The sequence below is a fragment of the Gavia stellata genome, chromosome 4, assembly GCF_030936135.1.
Source record: "Gavia stellata isolate bGavSte3 chromosome 4, bGavSte3.hap2, whole genome shotgun sequence".
In the NCBI taxonomy this organism is placed as follows: Eukaryota; Metazoa; Chordata; class Aves; order Gaviiformes; family Gaviidae; genus Gavia; species Gavia stellata.
In genome coordinates this window covers 56647408-56666955 of record NC_082597.1, presented here as the reverse complement: position 1 = coordinate 56666955, position 19548 = coordinate 56647408, and the positions used below count along the sequence as shown (strand labels likewise).

Genomic DNA, 19548 nt, shown 5'->3' with positions numbered 1-19548 from the left:
CCCATTCTGTTCTTTATTTTTTGCATTATCGTAGGGCTTGGATACCAGGAGAGATCACAACCCCTGTGGGGTAGGTACCACATGAAGAGCAAGTCTTGATGGAATTTTATGTGAGATGGATGGGTGGTGGAAGGAAAGCGGCAGCTGAAATCCCACAAAAAGGCTCTCCGTTGGGTATTTGCACCAAGACGGTTAGAAATTTTGAGCAGAAGGGCTGAGACTTCACATTTGGCGTAGGATGAGAGTGAACGGAGAGAGAAGGAACCAGGCTGGTGCCCGTGGAGTCACTCACCATCAGAGCACACACTCCCACTGCTCCCAACATCCAGGCGACTCTTCTTTCAGGGTTGATGCTTTTAAATTCAGGTCGACTGCATAACCACAACTGAATCAACAGCAAAACCTATTACAGAGGCCATCGCACCACGAGTGAGTATGGGATGAGGCTTTCCTGACCAATCAGTTAGTTAATCTTGTCCTTTACGGATATTGCTATCTGTTAGATTTGTGAGGAGGTCGGAAGACATCGCCTGAACTGGCTTAGAAAATTATAAACAAGCATTTTTTTGTTTTTTACTGCAGAAGCTGTTAGAGGCCTGGTTTGAAGCCAATTTAAGTCAATGGCAGGATGTAATTGGGCTTTGTTTCCAGGCTTGGCGGCAGCCTCTTTTAAAATCAGTCCTCTGCTTACAATCAAGACTTGTCCCTGTCAGATTTTAATCACTTCTTCCTAGGTTAGACACCAGGATGGGTGGATGACGGTCACTGCTGCAGTCACATACTGCTCGTGCGTTCCTGGCATTCGAAGCCAGGCTGCTTCACTGTTTCCACTGCCGACTGTTCGCAAATGCAGGAGAGGAGCTGGGAATGAGCAGAGTGATGCGGAGTCAGGGAGGGGTTTGGTGGCTGCGTTGGAGCTAGTCACCACTGACTTCCATTTCCAGACCATGAGGAAGGACTCAAGCCATTTTAGGCATTTTCTTGGACTTCCTCTCCGGGTTTTAATTGAAATACCCAGGAGGGACGGAGGAATCCACAGGCCCGTTTTGCACCGATGCAGGGTACTTGCACAGGAACACAGACGCACTTGCCCTTCATATCGCAGTGCCAGGCCACCGTTGTTAGCCTTTGGCTTGGCTCCTTTGCATGGGAACAGGGAATCTTCCACACGTGTCTCACCTTCTGGGAGCTGGTGCACTCCGCTGCGAATAGAGAAACGCTCACCTCAATGAAAATAATTTTCAAATATTTTTCTTGCAGGGGCTAAATGTGCCAGGATGGCTTGAATATTCTAAACAAAACACATTTAATTTCCATACCCCGAGGTATAGAAATATATTTATATATACCTATTTATCTGTGGCAGTGCCACAGATAGGAAGACACATGAACCAACAAACTGCAGAATCACAAGAGGCCTCGGGCACCTCTGTTTCTTTTCAGGACGAATTCAGATGTCTACATCCAGCAGAGCAACGAGAAAAAAGGCCTGCGTAGCTGCCGAGACAACCGGCACATGCAGCTGCCAGACTTTTTGCTACGCTACTGACTCCGGTGTTTTAAGTTTTGCATCTCCACACACCCAGCAGCATGGTCCTTTTTGCCAGAGCAGCTGTTTGAGACATCACCACCAAGATGCTCCTAGAGAGGTAGGCAGCAGGCACACCAGGAGCATGTCCAGTGTGGCCAAGCACAGTCCCCTCTGTCTGTTCCCAAACACGGGGCTGATGCTCACCGTGAAGGGCAGCAGCAGTGGAAGCAGGGGGTTGTTGGTATTGCAAGGATTTGTTGTGGGGTTGATGTTGCAACACTTTTTTCTCCTGCTAAGACAACTAATTTTTCTCTGCCCAAGGGCGCTCAGTGCCCTGGTCACCCAGGGAAGCTTCTCCTGGGGCTTGGTGCTTGGCCCTGGAGCACCACACAGAATGGCCATGGCCAATCCCCTCTGTACGGGGCCCAAACGCTTGCACAGAACATTTACTCATCACATATACGGTGGTGAAAGAACTAAACTTTGTCATTTGGTGATGCCGATTGTGCATCTCACAATTTGCCTTTGGCTTTCTTGAAGTCAGTTCTTAAATAGCAACAAATTTGCAGTCATATACATACTGACAAAAGACAAGTAACATCAACCTTGAAATTGTTACTTTTCTGATCACTAGAAAAGCTCTCTATGTTCCCCCAAAAGTCACCTAAATGTTTCTTCAGCTCTAATGAAAGATAAACTTGCTGCCAAAATACCATGCCAACCACGACTTTCACTTCTCATCAGGGTCTGCCAGCATATGAAAGTTTTTCAATTTTTGAAAGTCCAGCTGTCTCAAAAGTTTTCAGCTTTACTCCCAGGTGTTTGCATCCTTATTGCAGTGCCTGAACCGGACTGGGCAACCGGCCCTCCCCTGATATCCCACCAACAGGCTGTTTGTGTCCACCTCTGTGCATTTAATCTGGGGTGCGCTGTGGCATCCCTCTCCCATGCCTGTCTGGAGATCAAAGGGAAGGTGTCTGAGATGGCAAAAGAGGTTGGAGTAAGTATCACAAATGAGCTCATAAACCAGCCCGGCTCTGCAGAAACAATCTTTCCAGGGCTTCACGTGAGAGCACCAGGAGGAAAAGCATGCTGCCGGGGGCCGCTACATCTTCTGCCCTCTTGCTGCTCTCTTGGTGGCTTTTAATAGCATAGCACGATCAGGGGCTGAGGCTGCCTTCTCCAAGGCTCACAGCTCTCACGTACCGGGTGGTCAGAGGATGAGAACAGAAAGCCCAGGGCTGCCTGATGTTGGTATCCCTTGCCAGAAAAGACCAAGAGAAAAAAAAACTCACGAGCATTGAAACGTGAGGGTTCGCGAGGGAACTTCTGGGAAGAGAAGAGATAAGCCCATATAAATCAGGAAGGAGAAGGTAAGGAATTGAGGATTAACCCTATTGTTTTACACAGAGTTGTCACATTAGAATCAATTGGCTTTGGGTGTTTGTGGTTAATTATTGACTTTTATCTGCGTGTAGAAGGAAAGCACTCATGAAGGCACTGCGTTTTCTAGCATGCCAAAAAGCCAAGAAAGTACAAGATCTTTTTTGAGAAAAGCAGAAAAAGAAAAAAAAAAACCAACCAAACCTATATTTCCCGTGGAAATTTTTTCTTCCATGTCAACTGTAAAAACAGCTCAGATAGATTGTGTTGATTAACTAAGTGTACTACCCCGTGAACCACAGGGTCCCATTAGCTCTGTCAGAAGGCCAATAGTTTCTGTACTGAAAACCTCTCAATTCAGTGTATTTCTCTGCCACAGAGAAAATTCCTGCCTGACCCCATCAAAGGTATCACTTTATATCTTGAAGCATGAAAACTAATAAATCAGAAAAAAAAGTTACTTTTTCCCTCTTTGCATTTTGATTACAGACATCAAACAACACATCGCAGTTCAGCATATAGAAGAATGTTGTAGCACATTAAAAAAGTCTGAATTAAGGAACACTATGCAAAAAAAACAGCAAAGGAAGGGGAGGTATAACAGAAATAATTGTATTTTGTTCTTTACAAGCATGTGTGGACAGTGGATTTGTGTCTGTAGGACAATTCAGGAAACAAATTAAAAGATAAGTTTTGGGTTTAAGCTCAGCAGATTTCAAAGCACATTGTTTATACCTTCTGCAGTGCAATAAAGCTTATCAAGAACTTTCCCATTGGATACCACAGTCAAAAGAAGTAAGAGGAATGTGAACAGTGTGCTTCCTCCGGGTCGTTACAATAACTGTAATTCTTTCAGCACAGATTTCCCATGTTAGCTTGAGCTCCATCGCACAATGATCATTTTTAGCAGTGATCATTGTAAATGCAGTGCTGAGCTGACCGAAATTGTTCAGAAATTTGCCACCCTTTCACCCTCCACAAGCTCAAAGCATGTGGCAAGTTCAAGGGCTCTTAATTAAAAATACTATATTTTCACTCTAGAACCTCTTGCTTGTGTCCCTGTAATACTCTGGGATAAATCAACTGCTGATGTAAACGCATTAATTTCAGTGTAATTTTATTTAGAAAATATGAGAGTATTACATTTTTGTTTAATGATTTGGATATGCTTTCTGTAAGGGGGGAGTAGCATAAATTCCCTGTTCAGAAGGGAAAGCTGGGCCTGGGAAGTGAAAGGCAGCGATTTGGCCAGCCCTTGGTAAAGCTGGGGGAGCACGCAAGCCTCTCGCTCCTATTCCACATTTGTGCTTTCAACGTGAACCGGAATACGAAAACAATGTATGAAGATACATACATTTCAGAGCATGAGATTCGGCTCTAGATCACCAGATCTCAAAGCTGCGGCGTTTCCTAGGCAGAGTGTACCTCTGCCCCTCTCTTAAATTGAGGGGTCAATTTTTGTCATCTTTTTCTATTTTGTTCTTGCAATTGGAGACTGCATGGCATGTTTGTTAGGACTATAATGTTGCATTCACTAATGAAATAAAGTGGGTTTTCTGGAGAACTTCTTTTAAGCAAAACCATGTGTTCCAGGGAGGAAACATTCTTCTGGTAAACAGCTGAGCCCTTAACATTTAGCAACATAACTCTGTGTTTGCAGCTATTGAAAACTGTGACCGAGGAAGCCTGCGTTTCTGTGGCTGAGGACTGAAAGCATTTTGCTTGCTGTCAGAAAGCCAGCCCTTTCTTTTATGTATACACTAGATGCAAGAACCAGCTATTGGATGGTTGCTTCTTATGGTTTTAATAAAATTTGTCTCGTATCAAAACGCTGCTGGGTTTTAATGTTGATGCCGTGCTGAGCGATGTTCTCTGCTCCAGCACAGCTGGCTCTTGCTTTCCAGAAATATAGCTGCGCCCTGGCATTACTTGCAAAAATTGCAGCCTTAAATCATTTCCTTATCCCTCTGACCTGTGCCAGGAAGGACCCTCCACACGCGGATCTCCCCGCTGGTATGGAGAAGGGGGTCATTCCTCCTTTGCTTCCTGGGAGCAGTGCTGTGCGGGCAGAGAGCTGCGGCAGCGGGAGGCAGCTGGGGAACAAGAGAAATTACCTGCCAGACATGGGCAGTGGCCCTGGGAAGCTCAAGGAAAAAAAGATAATACCGCTGGAAAGTGCAGGCAGAAACAGGGCTGAGAAGATGGGAGTGCCCTGTCCCTGGCTCCTGCCCCCCGTCCCACAAGCCCCCCTCTTTCGGAGACGGTTGCGTGGCCTCAGGCCTGCGGGGCAAATCCTGCCGAAGAGGAGCGGGGAACTTTTATTTAGTATTAAGTGATTTCCCAAACTGCTTTAGGGAGAGGAGGAGGTTGGTCGGTAACTTTGAGATCACACGCCGCTTTGCCGTCCAGCAGCTGGAAGGGGAAGGCCACAGCCCGGGCTCCCTCCGAGCTGAGGGAGATGATTATTCCTCTGCCTGCTCCTCATGCTGAAGCTAGGATGCTGAGCTCTGGGCGTCCCGTTGACCCTTGCAGTACGAGGGGATCTTATCTTGTTCCTTGTAGCCCTCAGAACAGCTGGGCATGCTTAGAAATTTCAGTAACTACCAGCTAAGGCCAAACGAGATCCCATGATAAAAGTTCAAGGCCCTGCATTCCTCTTCTTATTGCTTTCCTGAGCAGATTCTCATTTTAATTGGACTTATGGTACTTTCATCCAGTTATCTCAAAGCATGTAATGACTGCTGTAATTACTGGCAATAATGAGCTAATTAATTCTTCCAGGTATTATTTTCAAGGCATAACTACTACTATCCTTGCTGTAAGAATGGGGAAACTGAGGCAAGGAGGAGAAGTAGTTGGGTAAATAGGTTTGGTTTACTTTTAATAGGATAATCCTTTCCTGGTTTTATTTGTATAGGTTTATGTATTTGCTTCTTAGTATTCTTTGTGTTCTATTATTGTTTTCCAGTAACTTTGTGTGTTTTAATTTTGGCAGATAGCATTTAGCAATAGTTGGTTGTATGTATGTACTAAGGTTCATTTAAGAAAACAGAAGTGTTTTTAGAAAAATTAACATGCTGCAGGGATTTTTTATATATATATATATTGGATTTATCTTAACCCTATTTTCCTGGGTTTTCCTTTTTCTTCCTCCTTCTTTTGTTTTAGATGACCTTCTTTTTCAGAAAAAGAACACAAGTAGCATTCTTTCCTATTTATTTTCCATATGCTTCAGTTTGCATTTAAGCCTCTAATATGGAAAGCTAACTGAATATGACTTTCTAATATGTAAAGAACTAAGATATTCTACTGGTTATGAAGCTTGTAAGGCAGAGGTATGGTTTTACTAACATAACGGTTGATTTTTTATATCTGTAGTTCATATTCAGAAGATACATACTGGTTTGGTAGCATTTACCACAAAGTATGTGTTTTGCACAGTCCAGGTACGCTTCCCTGAACTTGTTTGAAGGATAGATAGACAGGTAGCCAGAGCAGAGGGGAAGATGCACCAAAAAAAAAGACTTTATTTTGTTTGTCAGATTTTTCTGGTACTTAACAAAACTAACTGATCCATACTATACTCTCTAGAGTATAGTATAATATTATATATATATATATATATAAAATAACTACCCAGTTTTTTAACTTTTATCTCTCAGCAAGCACATGTGCTTCGTTTTACTATGGCGAGTAGTACAGCGCGATTTCAGCGCAACTATGTGCTATATAAAACTAAGCACACATGCAACTATTGGTAGGATCAAGACTCTGGATAGGAACTAGTGTCACAAAACTCTTATTTGAAACATCTGCTTTGCTCCAAACTTGTTGTTTAGTAAGGGCCTGACTTTTAAAAGCATTTAGGTGTTTATGTGCACCTTGGTGTCTTTATAAAGCTGGCAATAATTCCGTATTGAACTATGGATTAAGGGCCTCTAGAGAGTCTGAAAACCTTATATAGACTTATTTCAGTCAACTTTTAATTCTAAGGAGACTTAAAAAGTCATAATTAGTCTCAGCTGTGTTAAAAAAGTGCTTCACAAGCAAGGGAAACAGTCAATCTGACAAAATAAATAAATTGAGGCAATACAAGACTTCTATAACTGCAATATTTTTGGGAATTTAGTAGCAATAAGAGGCAAAAAACCTGTGAGAACCATAACATTTCTAAGGTGATGCTGTTAGGTTTGACGCTGTTAAACCCAACAGCTTTAGTTCTGAGACTATTTTCCAGACTATTTTCCTATCGCTTATTTGTCCTTGCAAGGCTCCCTCCACCTCTCTTTTAAAACAAACAGATTTGCACGCTGCCTATGGCTCCAAGACTTTTCCGGAAGGCCAATACATGTACAATCTTTAAGCACTTTTGGAATGTTTTGAGCATAACTCTATTTGTGTTTTCCCTTTTGTGCCGGGGGAGACAACAACAATCTTGCTGGAAATGAAGCCCAAACAAGGGAAGCTGAAGTGTGGGAGTATGTGAGGGAGCCAGTGGATAACCGTTACAGGGCTGTGAATCTCCGCTCATGCCTTCTCTCATCGCCTGTGGTATTTATTCTGGTGTTTAGGCTAGGCTCTTCCCAAATACCTGCTTTGGTTCTTACACGCAGGATTGCGGAGAGCTCAGCCCTGAAGGTGGGTAGTGAGAGAAGACCTTGCGAATGAAACTGCTTTTTCCATTAAAAACACACGCAGCCCCGCGTTTCCCTTCCGCTCCTATCCCGTGATGGTGTACGACCTGAAAGAGCTCAAATGCACCAAAGGGAAAACCCTAGATGGGGTATTTCCTCACTGATGAGCCCTTGAAGATTTGAGGAAAACTCTTGGCAGGTCAGTAATCCCCACCAAGCTCTGAAACGGCTCAGGGGCCTTGAAGGCTTAGGAATGACCATGGAAATACTACCTGTCCCTACGTAGCCCAAGAGTCAGCCCACGCCCAGCCTCAGAAGAGCGGGTGCACTTTCAGGATGCTGCTGTACTACCTAATGCCTCCTTCCCCAGCACACACGGGGTTTTTTGGCATAAAGTGTAGGTTTATTTACTCTTTGGCATAAAGTAGGTTTTTTGTGGTTTATTTATTTTTTGTAACGCCAATGGAAACCTGCGTCAGCTCTCGCATCCCCGAGTGAAGCAGTACGTGGAGTGTCTCTAGATCTCGTACATTCACCGCCCGCCGGGCCTGGGGGGTCTGTCTGCGCGGCCGCTGCCCTGCTGCCAACGGATGGGGACGCTGCTCCCCACCGCCGCTTCTCCCAGGCCGAGGGGGCTGTACCCCCGCCCGGGCGCCGCGCCGCCCCGGGGCCTGCCTGCCGTCCCGGGCTGCCATGTCTGTGGCGCAGCAAGGCCCGGGACCAGCGGGAGGAACGCCCCGCCCGCCGGCACCGCGGGGAACCGACCGGGCGCCGACACCCCTGAAGCAGGGCCGCGGCGGGAGAAACTCGCTCCGCCCGCCGTTCCTCAGCCCACCGGGCCGGGCAGCGGGTACCGGGGAGTGCGGCGGGGCGGCCGCCTCCCTGCCTGCCCTACCCCGCAGGTTGCGACCAGCCTCCCCCGGGCCGCCGCCGTGCGCTTTTCGGCCGACAGAAAAAAACGTGAGGGGAGGAGGAAGAAGGAGTTTTGGGGTTTTTTGGGTTTTTTAAAATCAAAACCCCTTCGCCTTTAAGGGGCGGAGTCAGGGGAGTTTGCGGAAGAACTCGGCGAGAGGCGGGCGCTGATTGGGCGCGCGCAGTCTCGTGACGACGCCTGGGCGGTTCCACTCCCCTACCCACCCCCGCGGCACGCAAGCCCCCCGCGTTCCATTGTGTGCGCCAGCGCCGCCGGGCCCCGCCCCCAGGCATGGCCCCGCCCCTTTTTCTCTTGGCTCATTTCCGGCCGCCGCCGCCGCCGTTCGCTTCCCTCCGAGGACTCGGGAGAGTGAAGAAACAACAGCCGCCATTTTGTTTGTGTGTGAGCGACTGAGGGAGGGAGCGAGAGGTCGAGCCGTACGGGCCGAGCCAGGGGGAGGGCAGCGCAGAGAGACCCAGGGGCCCGGCTAGGGGACGGGGAGAGAAGCGAGGAGCTGAGACGCCCCCCCCCCTCCCCCGCGCCAGCCTGCCCGTCCTCTTTCTCTCCTCTCTCTCTCCTTTTCTCTTTTCTCTTTTTCCCCAACTTCTTTCTCTCCCCCGCTCCCCTCCGGCCCCGCTTCTGCCCGCTCCGCCACACACGCCACAGGAGCGGCCTCAGCCGGGCCGCCGCCGAGCGCCAGGCAGGGGCAGTAGGGAGCCTGCTTTCGGCCCCCGCGCTGCCTGCGCCGTCCCGCCCCACCCCCCCGCCGGGGAGCGCCGAGGACCCCCTCCCCCTCCCGGCCATTTAACCCACCCCGGGGCGAGTCCCCAGCCATCCCGCGGCGTCATTTTTCTTCTATTATTTTAATTTTACCCCCCCATCGGAGGGGTCGCTGACCGGCCTCCCCCTCCCCCCCGACTACCAACCTCTCTCCTTCCTTCCCCACCCTCAGAGAGGCGAAGGAGTCCCCGCCGCGCCCGAGCAGCGGCCGAGGTTTTTCTCCCTCGCTTTCCGCGCCCCGCATAGCCCGTCAGTCCGCGGGAGCGGAGACGGGCAGCCCCCTCCCTGCCCGGCGCCAGCGCTCGCAACCATCCTCGGCCGCCCGGGAGGGGGGAAGGTAGGCAGGGGGGGGAGGGGCCGGCTTCTTCCTCCTCCTCCTCCTGCCGCTGCTGTGGGATCGGCCTTGCCTGCGCCGGAGGGGGGGGGCAGCCTGTTAGTGAGAGCGAGAGAAAGAGGAAGGGGAAAGAAGAGAAGGCGGGGGGGCAGAGAGGGTGTTGAAACCCGCCCCCCACCTTCCCATCCCGCGATCGGTGCTGCCTCCATCAGGACAACAACCCCTCCTCCTTCCCTGCACAACAAGATGTGAAGCGGAGACTCCTGGGACTTATTCTCACCCTCCTCATCCTTACAGCTCCCCTTTCTGCAGCCATTAGCGACGGGCGAGGAAGAAGCGAGTGGAGCTGGGGACCCCGCGCAGGCCTTGCCTCTCTCCCTGCCGCCTCCCCCCCAGCCCTGTCGCTGGCGGTGGGTATTTTTTTGCAGGGTGGTGTTGGAGGGGGAAGGAGCCGCTGCTAGAGGACGGTGATCTTTTTTTCTTTTTTCCTCCTCCTTTCCCCTCCTTCGCCCGCCTCCTTGTGGCGATGAGGAGGAGGAGGACGGCGCCGAGGAGGAAGAGGCTGATGGCGGCAGTGAGGAGGCAGCAGGAGGAGGAGACCCCCCGAAGGATGAAGATGATGATGGTGGCAGCGGCGAGGAGGCACCAGCAGCACAACAGCCGGGATTAATTTTATTGAAAAACCCCACCAGCCTTTTTTTTTTTTTTTTTTTTGGCGGGGGCTTTACCTGCTCTTCCTATCTTCGTTCAGCCCTTTCCCCTGGGGGAAGAGGCCTCTTCCCGCCCCCCCCACCCCCCCGCCAGCTCCCACCTTCTCCGCTGCCGCCCTCCCGGAGCCCGAGGGGCAGAAAAAGGGGAACTTGGCCCCCCCCTCCTCCGCCAGATCCTCCTCGCTCGTTCTCGACGTTATTGTTGGTCTTCAGCTGACTCTGGGCCCGAGAAGAAGGTGAAGGTTTTGGGGTTCACCCCCCCGTCTCTCTGCTCTGAGTGATTGTCTAAAAAAGAATTAAAAATGGCCGAGAATGTGGTGGAGCCAGGCCCGCCTTCAGCCAAGCGGCCTAAACTCTCCTCACCGGCGCTCTCCGTGTCCGCCAGCGACGGCACAGGTCAGTCTCGGGGGCCCAGGCCCTCCCCGTCTCTCGGTGCCGCAATTACTACCCTTTTTTCTCCCTCTTCTGCCTAAATCTCCTCCTTTTTGCTACTGTTAACTCGTGCCTGCCTTCGTCCTTTCTGTCTATCTCCCGTTTTCGCTCCGTTTGAACCTATTGGCGTTAATGGCATAGGAAGGGTGTTCGCATGTTTCTGCCCTTCTGTTTTTTTGGAAGTGATTGAAAGCGAAGCTGTTTAGTTTATTGTGCTTTTGATCAACTGCAGATAAGACTTAGCAGTTTGTCATTTTCGTGTCTTTCACAATAGCACTTTTACTGAGCTCCGTGCTAAGCATATGCCTTTAATGCCAGTTGCAGAAATATGAAATAGTGCTAAAGATGATGCTTTTGTACACTTTATTGTTGAATTATGTGTGTACATTCGTACATGCAAATGTGTGTCTTGTTTCGTATTTTATTTTGCATATACAAGGGGGTTTTTACAACTCGTTTAGAAACAAGATTTATTTCTTTGCTTTTTTTTTTTACATGCAGTCTGCTTATTTGATTTACTTTTTACAATCCTTCTTGCTCCTCCTTGCATAAGGATATCTAAAAACTGCTTTTCTGATTCAAATAGGCCATCGACTTTAGGAAAAAACAGCTAAAACCAAAATCCAGATCCCAAGCTTGGGGTGTAAGGTTTATCGAGACTCTTACCTTCTCAGAAATGAAATGTTGTTTCTCCTTATTTGCATTAAGAGTCAATATGGAGTGCAGTTCATCTTGCATCTCCCATTTCTTTGCTGCGAGACGAAAATGTCTGAAATTCCCCTGTAGGCTTAAGGGCTGTGAAGATAAAGGGTCTTCTCTGCAGTCCTGCAAAGGTCTTCGGTGATGCTGCAAAGGCAAGCTAGAGGTTGGAAATCTTAGGTGTCCCAATCCCTAGGAAATATGAACTGGTTGTACTGGGAGCGGGGAGGGAGTAACAAAGGGCTGTTCAGCTTTTTGATGCTTCTTGTGAAGCAGATGAGTATATGGTGTCATTTTGCTATGAGAGTACTTGGCTACCTGTCCCGCAGGAGTTTCTTTGAACTCACTTTAGATCTTCTTAGCCTATGGGATGTGGAGGAGGCCTCCTCCTGCCAGAGCTTAGAGAGTGGTGGCATTTCTGATGCCACCGGTGATCTTATTCAATGCAGTTACAGCTGGCAAGAAAAAGGAGGAGTTGGGTTTTTAAAAACAAAAAACCAAAAAAACCCCAAACCCTCCTCATTTGACAGTAGACAGAAGGTTTCAGTAGCCAGTTTTTGGTTGAGCAGTGGATGTGATTCTACTTGGAATCATCTTCAAAATTTTGATTTTTTTGCCTTCTCTATTCTTGGTGAATGACATCTTAGTTTTGAAAAGTTTCTGTGTAACTTTTGGAGTGTAATAGATACAGGCAATATTATGTTGTGTCTGGAGGACATGACTGTTCCTAATATCAACAGGTCTCTATTAAGAGAGTAGAAGAGGTTGGAGAAGCTGCTCTTTAGCTAGAGCTAGTTGTTGGTATTTTGTGCTAGACTTGGAAACCAGTACTTAATTCAGTAGTAACCATTTTTAATTTTTCTTGATGGTGGTTATCTTGCTCTGTTTAGAGAGGTGAAATAAAAATATATTTTGAGAGAAGTCCTGATACTTGAAAATAAGAAAGTTAAAGGCGTTTTTTGATTCAGATAAACACAGGTTTTTAAGACATTTGTGATCAAATAAGGTTTGGAAAATTTGTGAATGTATTTCAGTTTAACAGGTGCAGATTTTCACAGAATACTTAGTCTATTTTAATTCTTAGTTTACTGAGCAGTTTAATAAAAACTTTTTACAGTTATGGTGAAACACTAGGGATTGTTGGACAGTTTCAGTAGTGCACAAATGGCATATTTTTTCTCAAAGATATTGAGATTGTCATCACCTGATAGCTACGCAGAGGTTTGTAGTGGTGCAAATGCTTTACATTTGCTATGTGAAAACCGTTAAAGGTTTCTTACTCCTCTGGAGCCTTTTGTTGACAGATAATTACCTGGATTTGGGACAATACCACTTTCTGTGGTTTTTAACATATCATGTCTGTTTCTCTAATTAAATAAAATCAGACCTCTTAACCAATAAGCGTGTTTTGCAGGTTATACTTTTCATTTGCTGCTTGAGAGACTACAATTTTTTTTGGTCCTGCTTTTGCTGTTTTGGGAAACTGCTTTGAAGTTTACATTTTTAACCTATCTGCTCCTTAAATTTGCTTTAAAATAGTGCAAGCAGCTTTCATTAAGTACATTACACTTACAGAATCTGTTGTATTGTCCCCACTCCTTAGTTAATTATAGAAAATAAATAACATGGTGCTTGTGTACTTACTCAAGCACTCTTTTTAAAACTGTTAGATTCACAGCATCATTAGAGAGAGGGAGAAAGGTAAGAAACTTGCACTGTTGATGAAACTTTTTCCAGCACATGTGCATAGTGGATCTTTCAATGTGTTTCTTTTGCTGTTAACTTTTTGACTCATTTCTTAATCTGAAATACTGTTTTAGCTTGTTAGATACCTAAAAACAATGACTGACTATAGTTAACTTATTCCCAAACTTGCAGATGTTAAGTGTATTTATATTGAAGACTGAATTGAGTCTCTAATTCACTCATGTTTTCACTGTAGACCTGGATGATACTGATATTCTGGGCTTGGAATGTACTAAATTCAGATGTTGGTGGTTTTCTTCTAAAAAGAAGTCGGCAAAGATTGTCCTAATACACTTGATTTATCGGCAGCAGACAAATATAACTGCATTTCCCACTGTTGTTGCAGTGCTGCATCTCCTTCTGTCTTAAAAGTCTTAAGTGTTTTGTGTGTTCCCTGCTCAGAATTTGCTTTGCCATAGAACATACTGTATTAGTGTAGTTTTGAGTTGCTTTATTAATGACAATTCCTTCTTTAGGAGATAAGAATAACGTAAACTTACAGGGAAATGGAAATGTTTGTAGCACATTTTGTAATAAATGTTTTGAAGTAATTTAGAAAGTCTTGGTATTGTCATTGTAGTGTAGTATATTGGAATTTTTGAATGGTCTCATTTTTTTCTTAAATGTTGGGTAATTCTAGAATAGCTTCAGGAGCAGGACGGTGTGGATACCCTTAAATTGCCAGAGGTTCTCTACAATTTTTTTTCTATTTAATTTTCTTGCAAAGAAGAATGGTAATTATACATATACATATATTTTGTCCAGACCTTAAGTTTTCTGAGGGCCATTACAATGGGGTCACCTTTTGTTGGTACAGTATCCTTAGAATGGGATGTGAGTTTGTAACACTGGATGCTACCCAGCTCTTCTACGCTAGCATGGTTACATTGACCTACCTACTTTGCCAGCGTAGCTCATTTTTCTCACCTCTCCTTACTGGTAGATACACTGTTTTGATATGTTGCACCTAGTCTAACAAGACTTTCTTGAACATTGTATTAGCAAACTGGTGTACACCAATCTATTCCCTTCCCCCGAATAATTTGAGTGCATCCTCAAAAGTTATCTCCTTGAGTAAATGATTCTTTTATTTGGCCTTTTTATTTGTGAACGCCTTAGTTTTTCCTGCAGTAACGCAGGTGCACTGAAATTGCCACGTACAGATTTCTGCGGTATATTCAGGAAGGGAGAGTTTAATCATGTTTTACAGCCCCCTGCCTTAGAAATAACCTGTTTTCTGTGAACTAAGAAAGCTTTTTTCAGGCTCTGCACTCAGAACTGCTGTGTTTTGTCAAGGAATAAATATGGAGTATACTCTCCGCTGCAGCGTGGTTGTATGGTATCATGTCTTTGGGTTCCTAGATCCAAAAATAGGATTTTAAGTGCTTAGTGTTTCTGGCTTGCTGTAACATTGGAAGTCAGTTTTCTACAATTAGTTGGCATGTGTGTTATATCAGAGATCAGTGTACGTACTTGTGGTATGTGCCTTAATATCCTTCAGTTTACTATATCCAAAAGTCACGTTTTTCTGAGTAATAGCACATCTCCAGTCTCCCTTTCAGTACCCACCTTTTGTAAAGTTTGTATGTTCCCTTTTTTCAGGAACTGCTTCTGACCTTTAAAACTTTACTCTCCCTTGCATCAAAGGTCTAAGACTTGTAATGAAACTTCTCGCCCGGACTATTGCAGTTTTGACTGATACTCATCTTTCATTTGTTCCAAATGTATCAGGATGTTTCTTTGCTCGAAATGAATCATATTAATCTTGTCTCACTGCCTTTTCCAGAGGCATATGCAATATGCACGGTTTTCAATTCTGTTTTCAGACAGCTGTGTGTTTTTTCCTAGTGTGTGTATATACTACTTTTAAAATTAAATACTTTTCACAAATCTGTTTTTTGGCTAATGTTTAAGACCAAGTCATTAGCTACATTTAACTTACAGCCATCAATTAAATATTTTCATCCCTTCTTGTTGAGAGCCACATTTTTTTTTGCTGTTTTTTTTTCCACGTATTAGTTGTTATGAGATGAGACATGCCTTAAAATACGGTTTGATGGATGGCATATACTGTAAATTGAGTATTGCAGTGGTGAATGCTTGTGTGGCAAAAATGGGCATCTTTGCCTTGTAGCTAAGTAGGTTCTTAAAGTAACTGCATTAGGAATAAATGTAAATTAAGGTAATTTAAGTCTGCAAGATTTTCTTTAAAAAGTAAACCAATCATTCATATGGTGGTTAGTAACTTTTTAAAGAAAATCTTGCAAAATTTTGAACCTCATAGATTTCCAAACTGCTGTATCTCTGCGCTTTTTTGCCCCTTTCTCCAAGTGGATTGTGTGTGCATCTCTGACATAGGTATGTACTTTTCTGAGCAGCGTTAGAAAGGTACCTAATTTTTTTAAAAAGAAATATCCACTATAACACAAGGACTGTACATATTGTGATACAAAACTGAATCTTGAGCACTTACAAATAAAAGAAACCTTTAAGACTAGAAAACCAGTTTACGTTTGTAATTTTTAAATACAGATTCACAAATTTGATATTGCAGGGAAAACCTTTGTTGCTGAACTTGGGAATTTAAATCCTAGATTAAAAAAAAAACCAAACTAATTTTTGCATCTTGTCCCTCACGGTCCTACAGCAGGGTTTGGATTTAGTCTAGAGGGTCCCTAGTTCAGGTTATTGGTCAGTTGTGTGTTTGCAGAAAACCAAAGTTTCATTTGGTAAGGGTCTAGCAGACTCTAGGGTTTAGTGTATGTTTTTAGGGCATGTGGGTTTCGTAAGGTATTTGGGGATAAACACTGAATTTCTACTGTAGGAATTCTGGTTTCTTGTACCTTTACAGCATGAAGAAAATTACTTTATTATTAGATTTTGATTGTGTATGATTTAGTGTGTATTTCTTGTATCTTCTCTGTAGGCTGCTTGATTATCTCCAGTGTGTCACCTCAGGGTCGTGTCTTAGCTGCTTTAGCAGGAGCAGCTTTTCAGTGCTTGTTCCAACAATGTAATGATACTACTTTAACCTTTCTCATCACCCGAACTAGTGCCCCCTCTGAGAGGGCTTGGCCAAAAGTAATTTAGATTTATTATTTGGCAAATGGAGTAATTTTACTGTGTAGATTTCACTGACAGATAAACAATGCACACCTGTCTCCAAGGATTTGGCTTTTCTGTCTTTACTTAAACTGTAGCAGCAGGCTGAAGTAAAATACATCTGTCTCTTCATATGGTTGTATGCACTGACAAAAAAACTTCTGTGGTTACACTGAATTTATAGAACTTCAAGTAGAACTTGAACTAGGGCAATTCACAGAAATCCTCTCCCTGAGCATAAGTGATATATCTGACAACGTGACTTCATTCTCTTCCCAAATAGCAACAAGTTTCCTTAAAATGGATTGGCATATGAATGTATTTAAAGTTCTCTTAAAAACTTCATGTGCTATATTCTTCTTCAAGCACAGATTTCTTCCAAAACTTTTTGAAGAAAATCAGAAAAAGGAGTGTTGAATTCTGACTAACTCAAATCATAGTAACTTGTGGTTTAGTTGATGATGTCAGGTGTGTTTACAGGAACAGCAAGGAAATGAAATCGTGGTCCAAACTAGGGTTTCCATAAAAAAGTGCAAGGTGGGTACAAGACCTTCAAAACCAGCACAGGTTTATTTTCTATTATTGGTGGTTGTGAAATGTGCCAGAGAAAGATTTTGCTTTTTTCCATTCGATGATGTGAAACACCTCTGTACTGCACCTTTTGTTGCATCTCTTACAGACATGTAAGTAAAGTTTTGAACCATATCTGTTTGCTTGCAGAATCATGGTTTACCATTTCTTGCTTTGTAGAACTCCCAAATACAAGTGAATAGATAATCACTCTTACCGTGTTAATGAATTAAAATAATCTTATTCCCAGTTTTTTCTCTTTTAGAATTCTAATAAAAAAAAAAAACTCTGGCAAAATGCTGGTGTATGACTTGCTCAGTACAAATTCTACTGAAGCTAAACTGCCTTTTACGTATTTCTGAACATAATTTCAGGAGCTCTGGGGAATTACTTGTTCAAGATAAAGAAGTCTATCTGCTGACTTCTGTTTTTTGTTTATTTTTATATTTTTTTTATACATAAATTCAGCATTACTTTTTGGTTTTACTTGGGAGTAATGTTGAATGAACTCAAGTCAGTAATACTCAGAAAACTGGCTTGACTTTTTGGTAATTGTATATGCAGATTGCATCATTTCAAAGTCGTCGTTAACTTGACAATGAAGTGAACTTTACTTTTTTTTTGAAACTGATTTGTAATCACTTCTATAATGAAACTGATTCAGTGTGTTTGTGCACATTCAGATGTTCCCTTCCTATCTGCATGTACCCATTTTCTGCCCACCAGCATAGCAGACCAGCAAGACATCTCTAACTATCCAGTCTTGTGTGCACAGTGGTCCGCAATTTATCAGATTCCCAACTGAAATGACATTCTTACTATTTAACAATACCACATACCAACAGTAGGTAACTTACGGTGGTCTTATGGGAATTTCAGTGGCATACACACGATAGCCTTGGGAAGAAGAATACTAATTTAGAGACTTTTCACTGAAGTTAAAGGTAGTCCAGTGAAATTTATGCAAATAGCAACATGTTCACAAGGAAATTATTAACTGTGTGACTTCAGCATTTTGGAATTAAAATGTCAAAACTTCATCTTATTTGGGTCATCAATGATGGCAAGACTAGTACCTTTGCATTGTGTTAGGTAAAAGCGTGAACAGGCAGGTACACAAACAACAGTGTCTGCAAAATTCCCCATTAAGTGATGTTAAAACATTAAACGTACCCTATCTTGATTCTTGCACCCAGTCTTTTCCATATGATTACATCACTTCTGTTTCCCTAGAATGGCTACAATTCCGTATTCCGGAATCATAACCATTGAATTTTCACTATGGTTTTCAGTGGTAAACACCCGCTATCATCTGTGTCTCTAAATACTGATTTTTGAAGAACTTTGGATATCATTACAAAAATGCAAAGTTTGTTATACATACAGTTTTCTTCTGAAGTTGCAAAAAACATGCATCAACCAGAATCTATTAAAATTGGCATTTTTGTTGATATTAGTTTGGTACAAGTAAGACTTAAACTTGTACATTATTGAGACTTTGCAAAATTCAGACTTTTTTCCTTAAGCAAGGGTTGATGTTTTTGATGCCAGTATTTGAACAGGGATTAGGATAGCTTGAAAAAAATGAAATTAGTGAGGTCTTAAAATAGTCGTTGATAGATGTCGAGTGATAAGTTGTTGCTTCTTTAGAATGATTTTTTTTTTACACTTGTAAAATGTTTATACTTGGTTGTTACAACTAGTAATAATGTGTGTTCTAGATGGTGAATTGGACTTTTTCATCAACAAACACTTGGGGTTTTTAAAAAAAAACAACTGTGCTTGAAGTTGTGCACTACCATGACATGCTAACATACTTTGTGCCTTTGTTGTCTTCCAGGAGTTTTGAGTATGTCTTTTCTAGATGTGTTTTCTGCTAGTATTGTTTCAAGTCTTACTTTAAATTATCAAATTTCTTGATGTGGTGAGCAAATTCAGGTCTTCGCTGGATTAGCAGGGAAGGAAGGAGGCAGTGCTTCCCCAGTTTCTTGCGGGGAAGAGAATTAATAGCAAAGTCTAATGCTGAAGACTTGGTTACCCAAATAGCGCAATACAGAGTAAGAATTCTGAGTTGCTGTTGCATCAGCAATATTGAAGACCTCTGCATCATACTTCCACTTTGGGGGTGAGTTATGGTTAGGGTTTATATAGAGACTGATGACTTAGGATTTTGGAAGCAGTAGTTGCAATGATGAATCTAGACCTTAGTATTTTAGGCTGATGTTGAATTTTTGTCCCTTAGTCTTGCATCAAATTAGTAGATTGATTTAAATTAACTCTACATTTTAAGGTAGGAAAAATGGTTTGGCAGAGTTTGTGTTACCATTGGGTAATTGTGGCTTCACAGAGGATCTACATGAAAAGCCTTCTCCTTAATGGGCTTTAATGGTAAAAATAAATCTGATCTCCAAAATGCCGTGTAGCAAAATTCTCTAACATCCACCTGGTAGGAATCTTAGTGTTTTTGCCTCTTTCTTAGATGTGGGGTTTTTTCCCTGATAAAGCTGTCTGAACATGACTAGCTTAATTTTCCTGCCATTGCAGAGGCCTTGGGAATTCATGACTTTACTAGCACTTTGTTTCAAGTCTGTGCTTCACCTTTGCTTCTGCATTTTCATGTATACCTGAGAATTGTCTTGTGAGAATGTGTCTCCTTATCTTGTTCTGCCTTTTTTATTTTTATGTTTTGGGTTCAGGCTTTTTTTAAGAGCATT

General features: G+C 43.5%; 1 protein-coding gene across 2 annotated transcripts in view; it reads left to right on the top strand.

The window, feature by feature from the left end:
- The first annotated feature begins 10587 nt into the window (after nucleotides 1-10587).
- EP300 (E1A binding protein p300) overlaps nucleotides 10588-19548 on the top strand; it is a 64325-nt gene continuing 55364 nt past the window's right edge. For both annotated transcript variants that reach the window (XM_059816102.1, XM_059816100.1), the window contains exon 1: nucleotides 10588-10681. In XM_059816102.1, coding sequence (XP_059672085.1) covers nucleotides 10588-10681 — 94 coding nt within the window. The remainder of the gene's footprint in view (nucleotides 10682-19548) is intronic.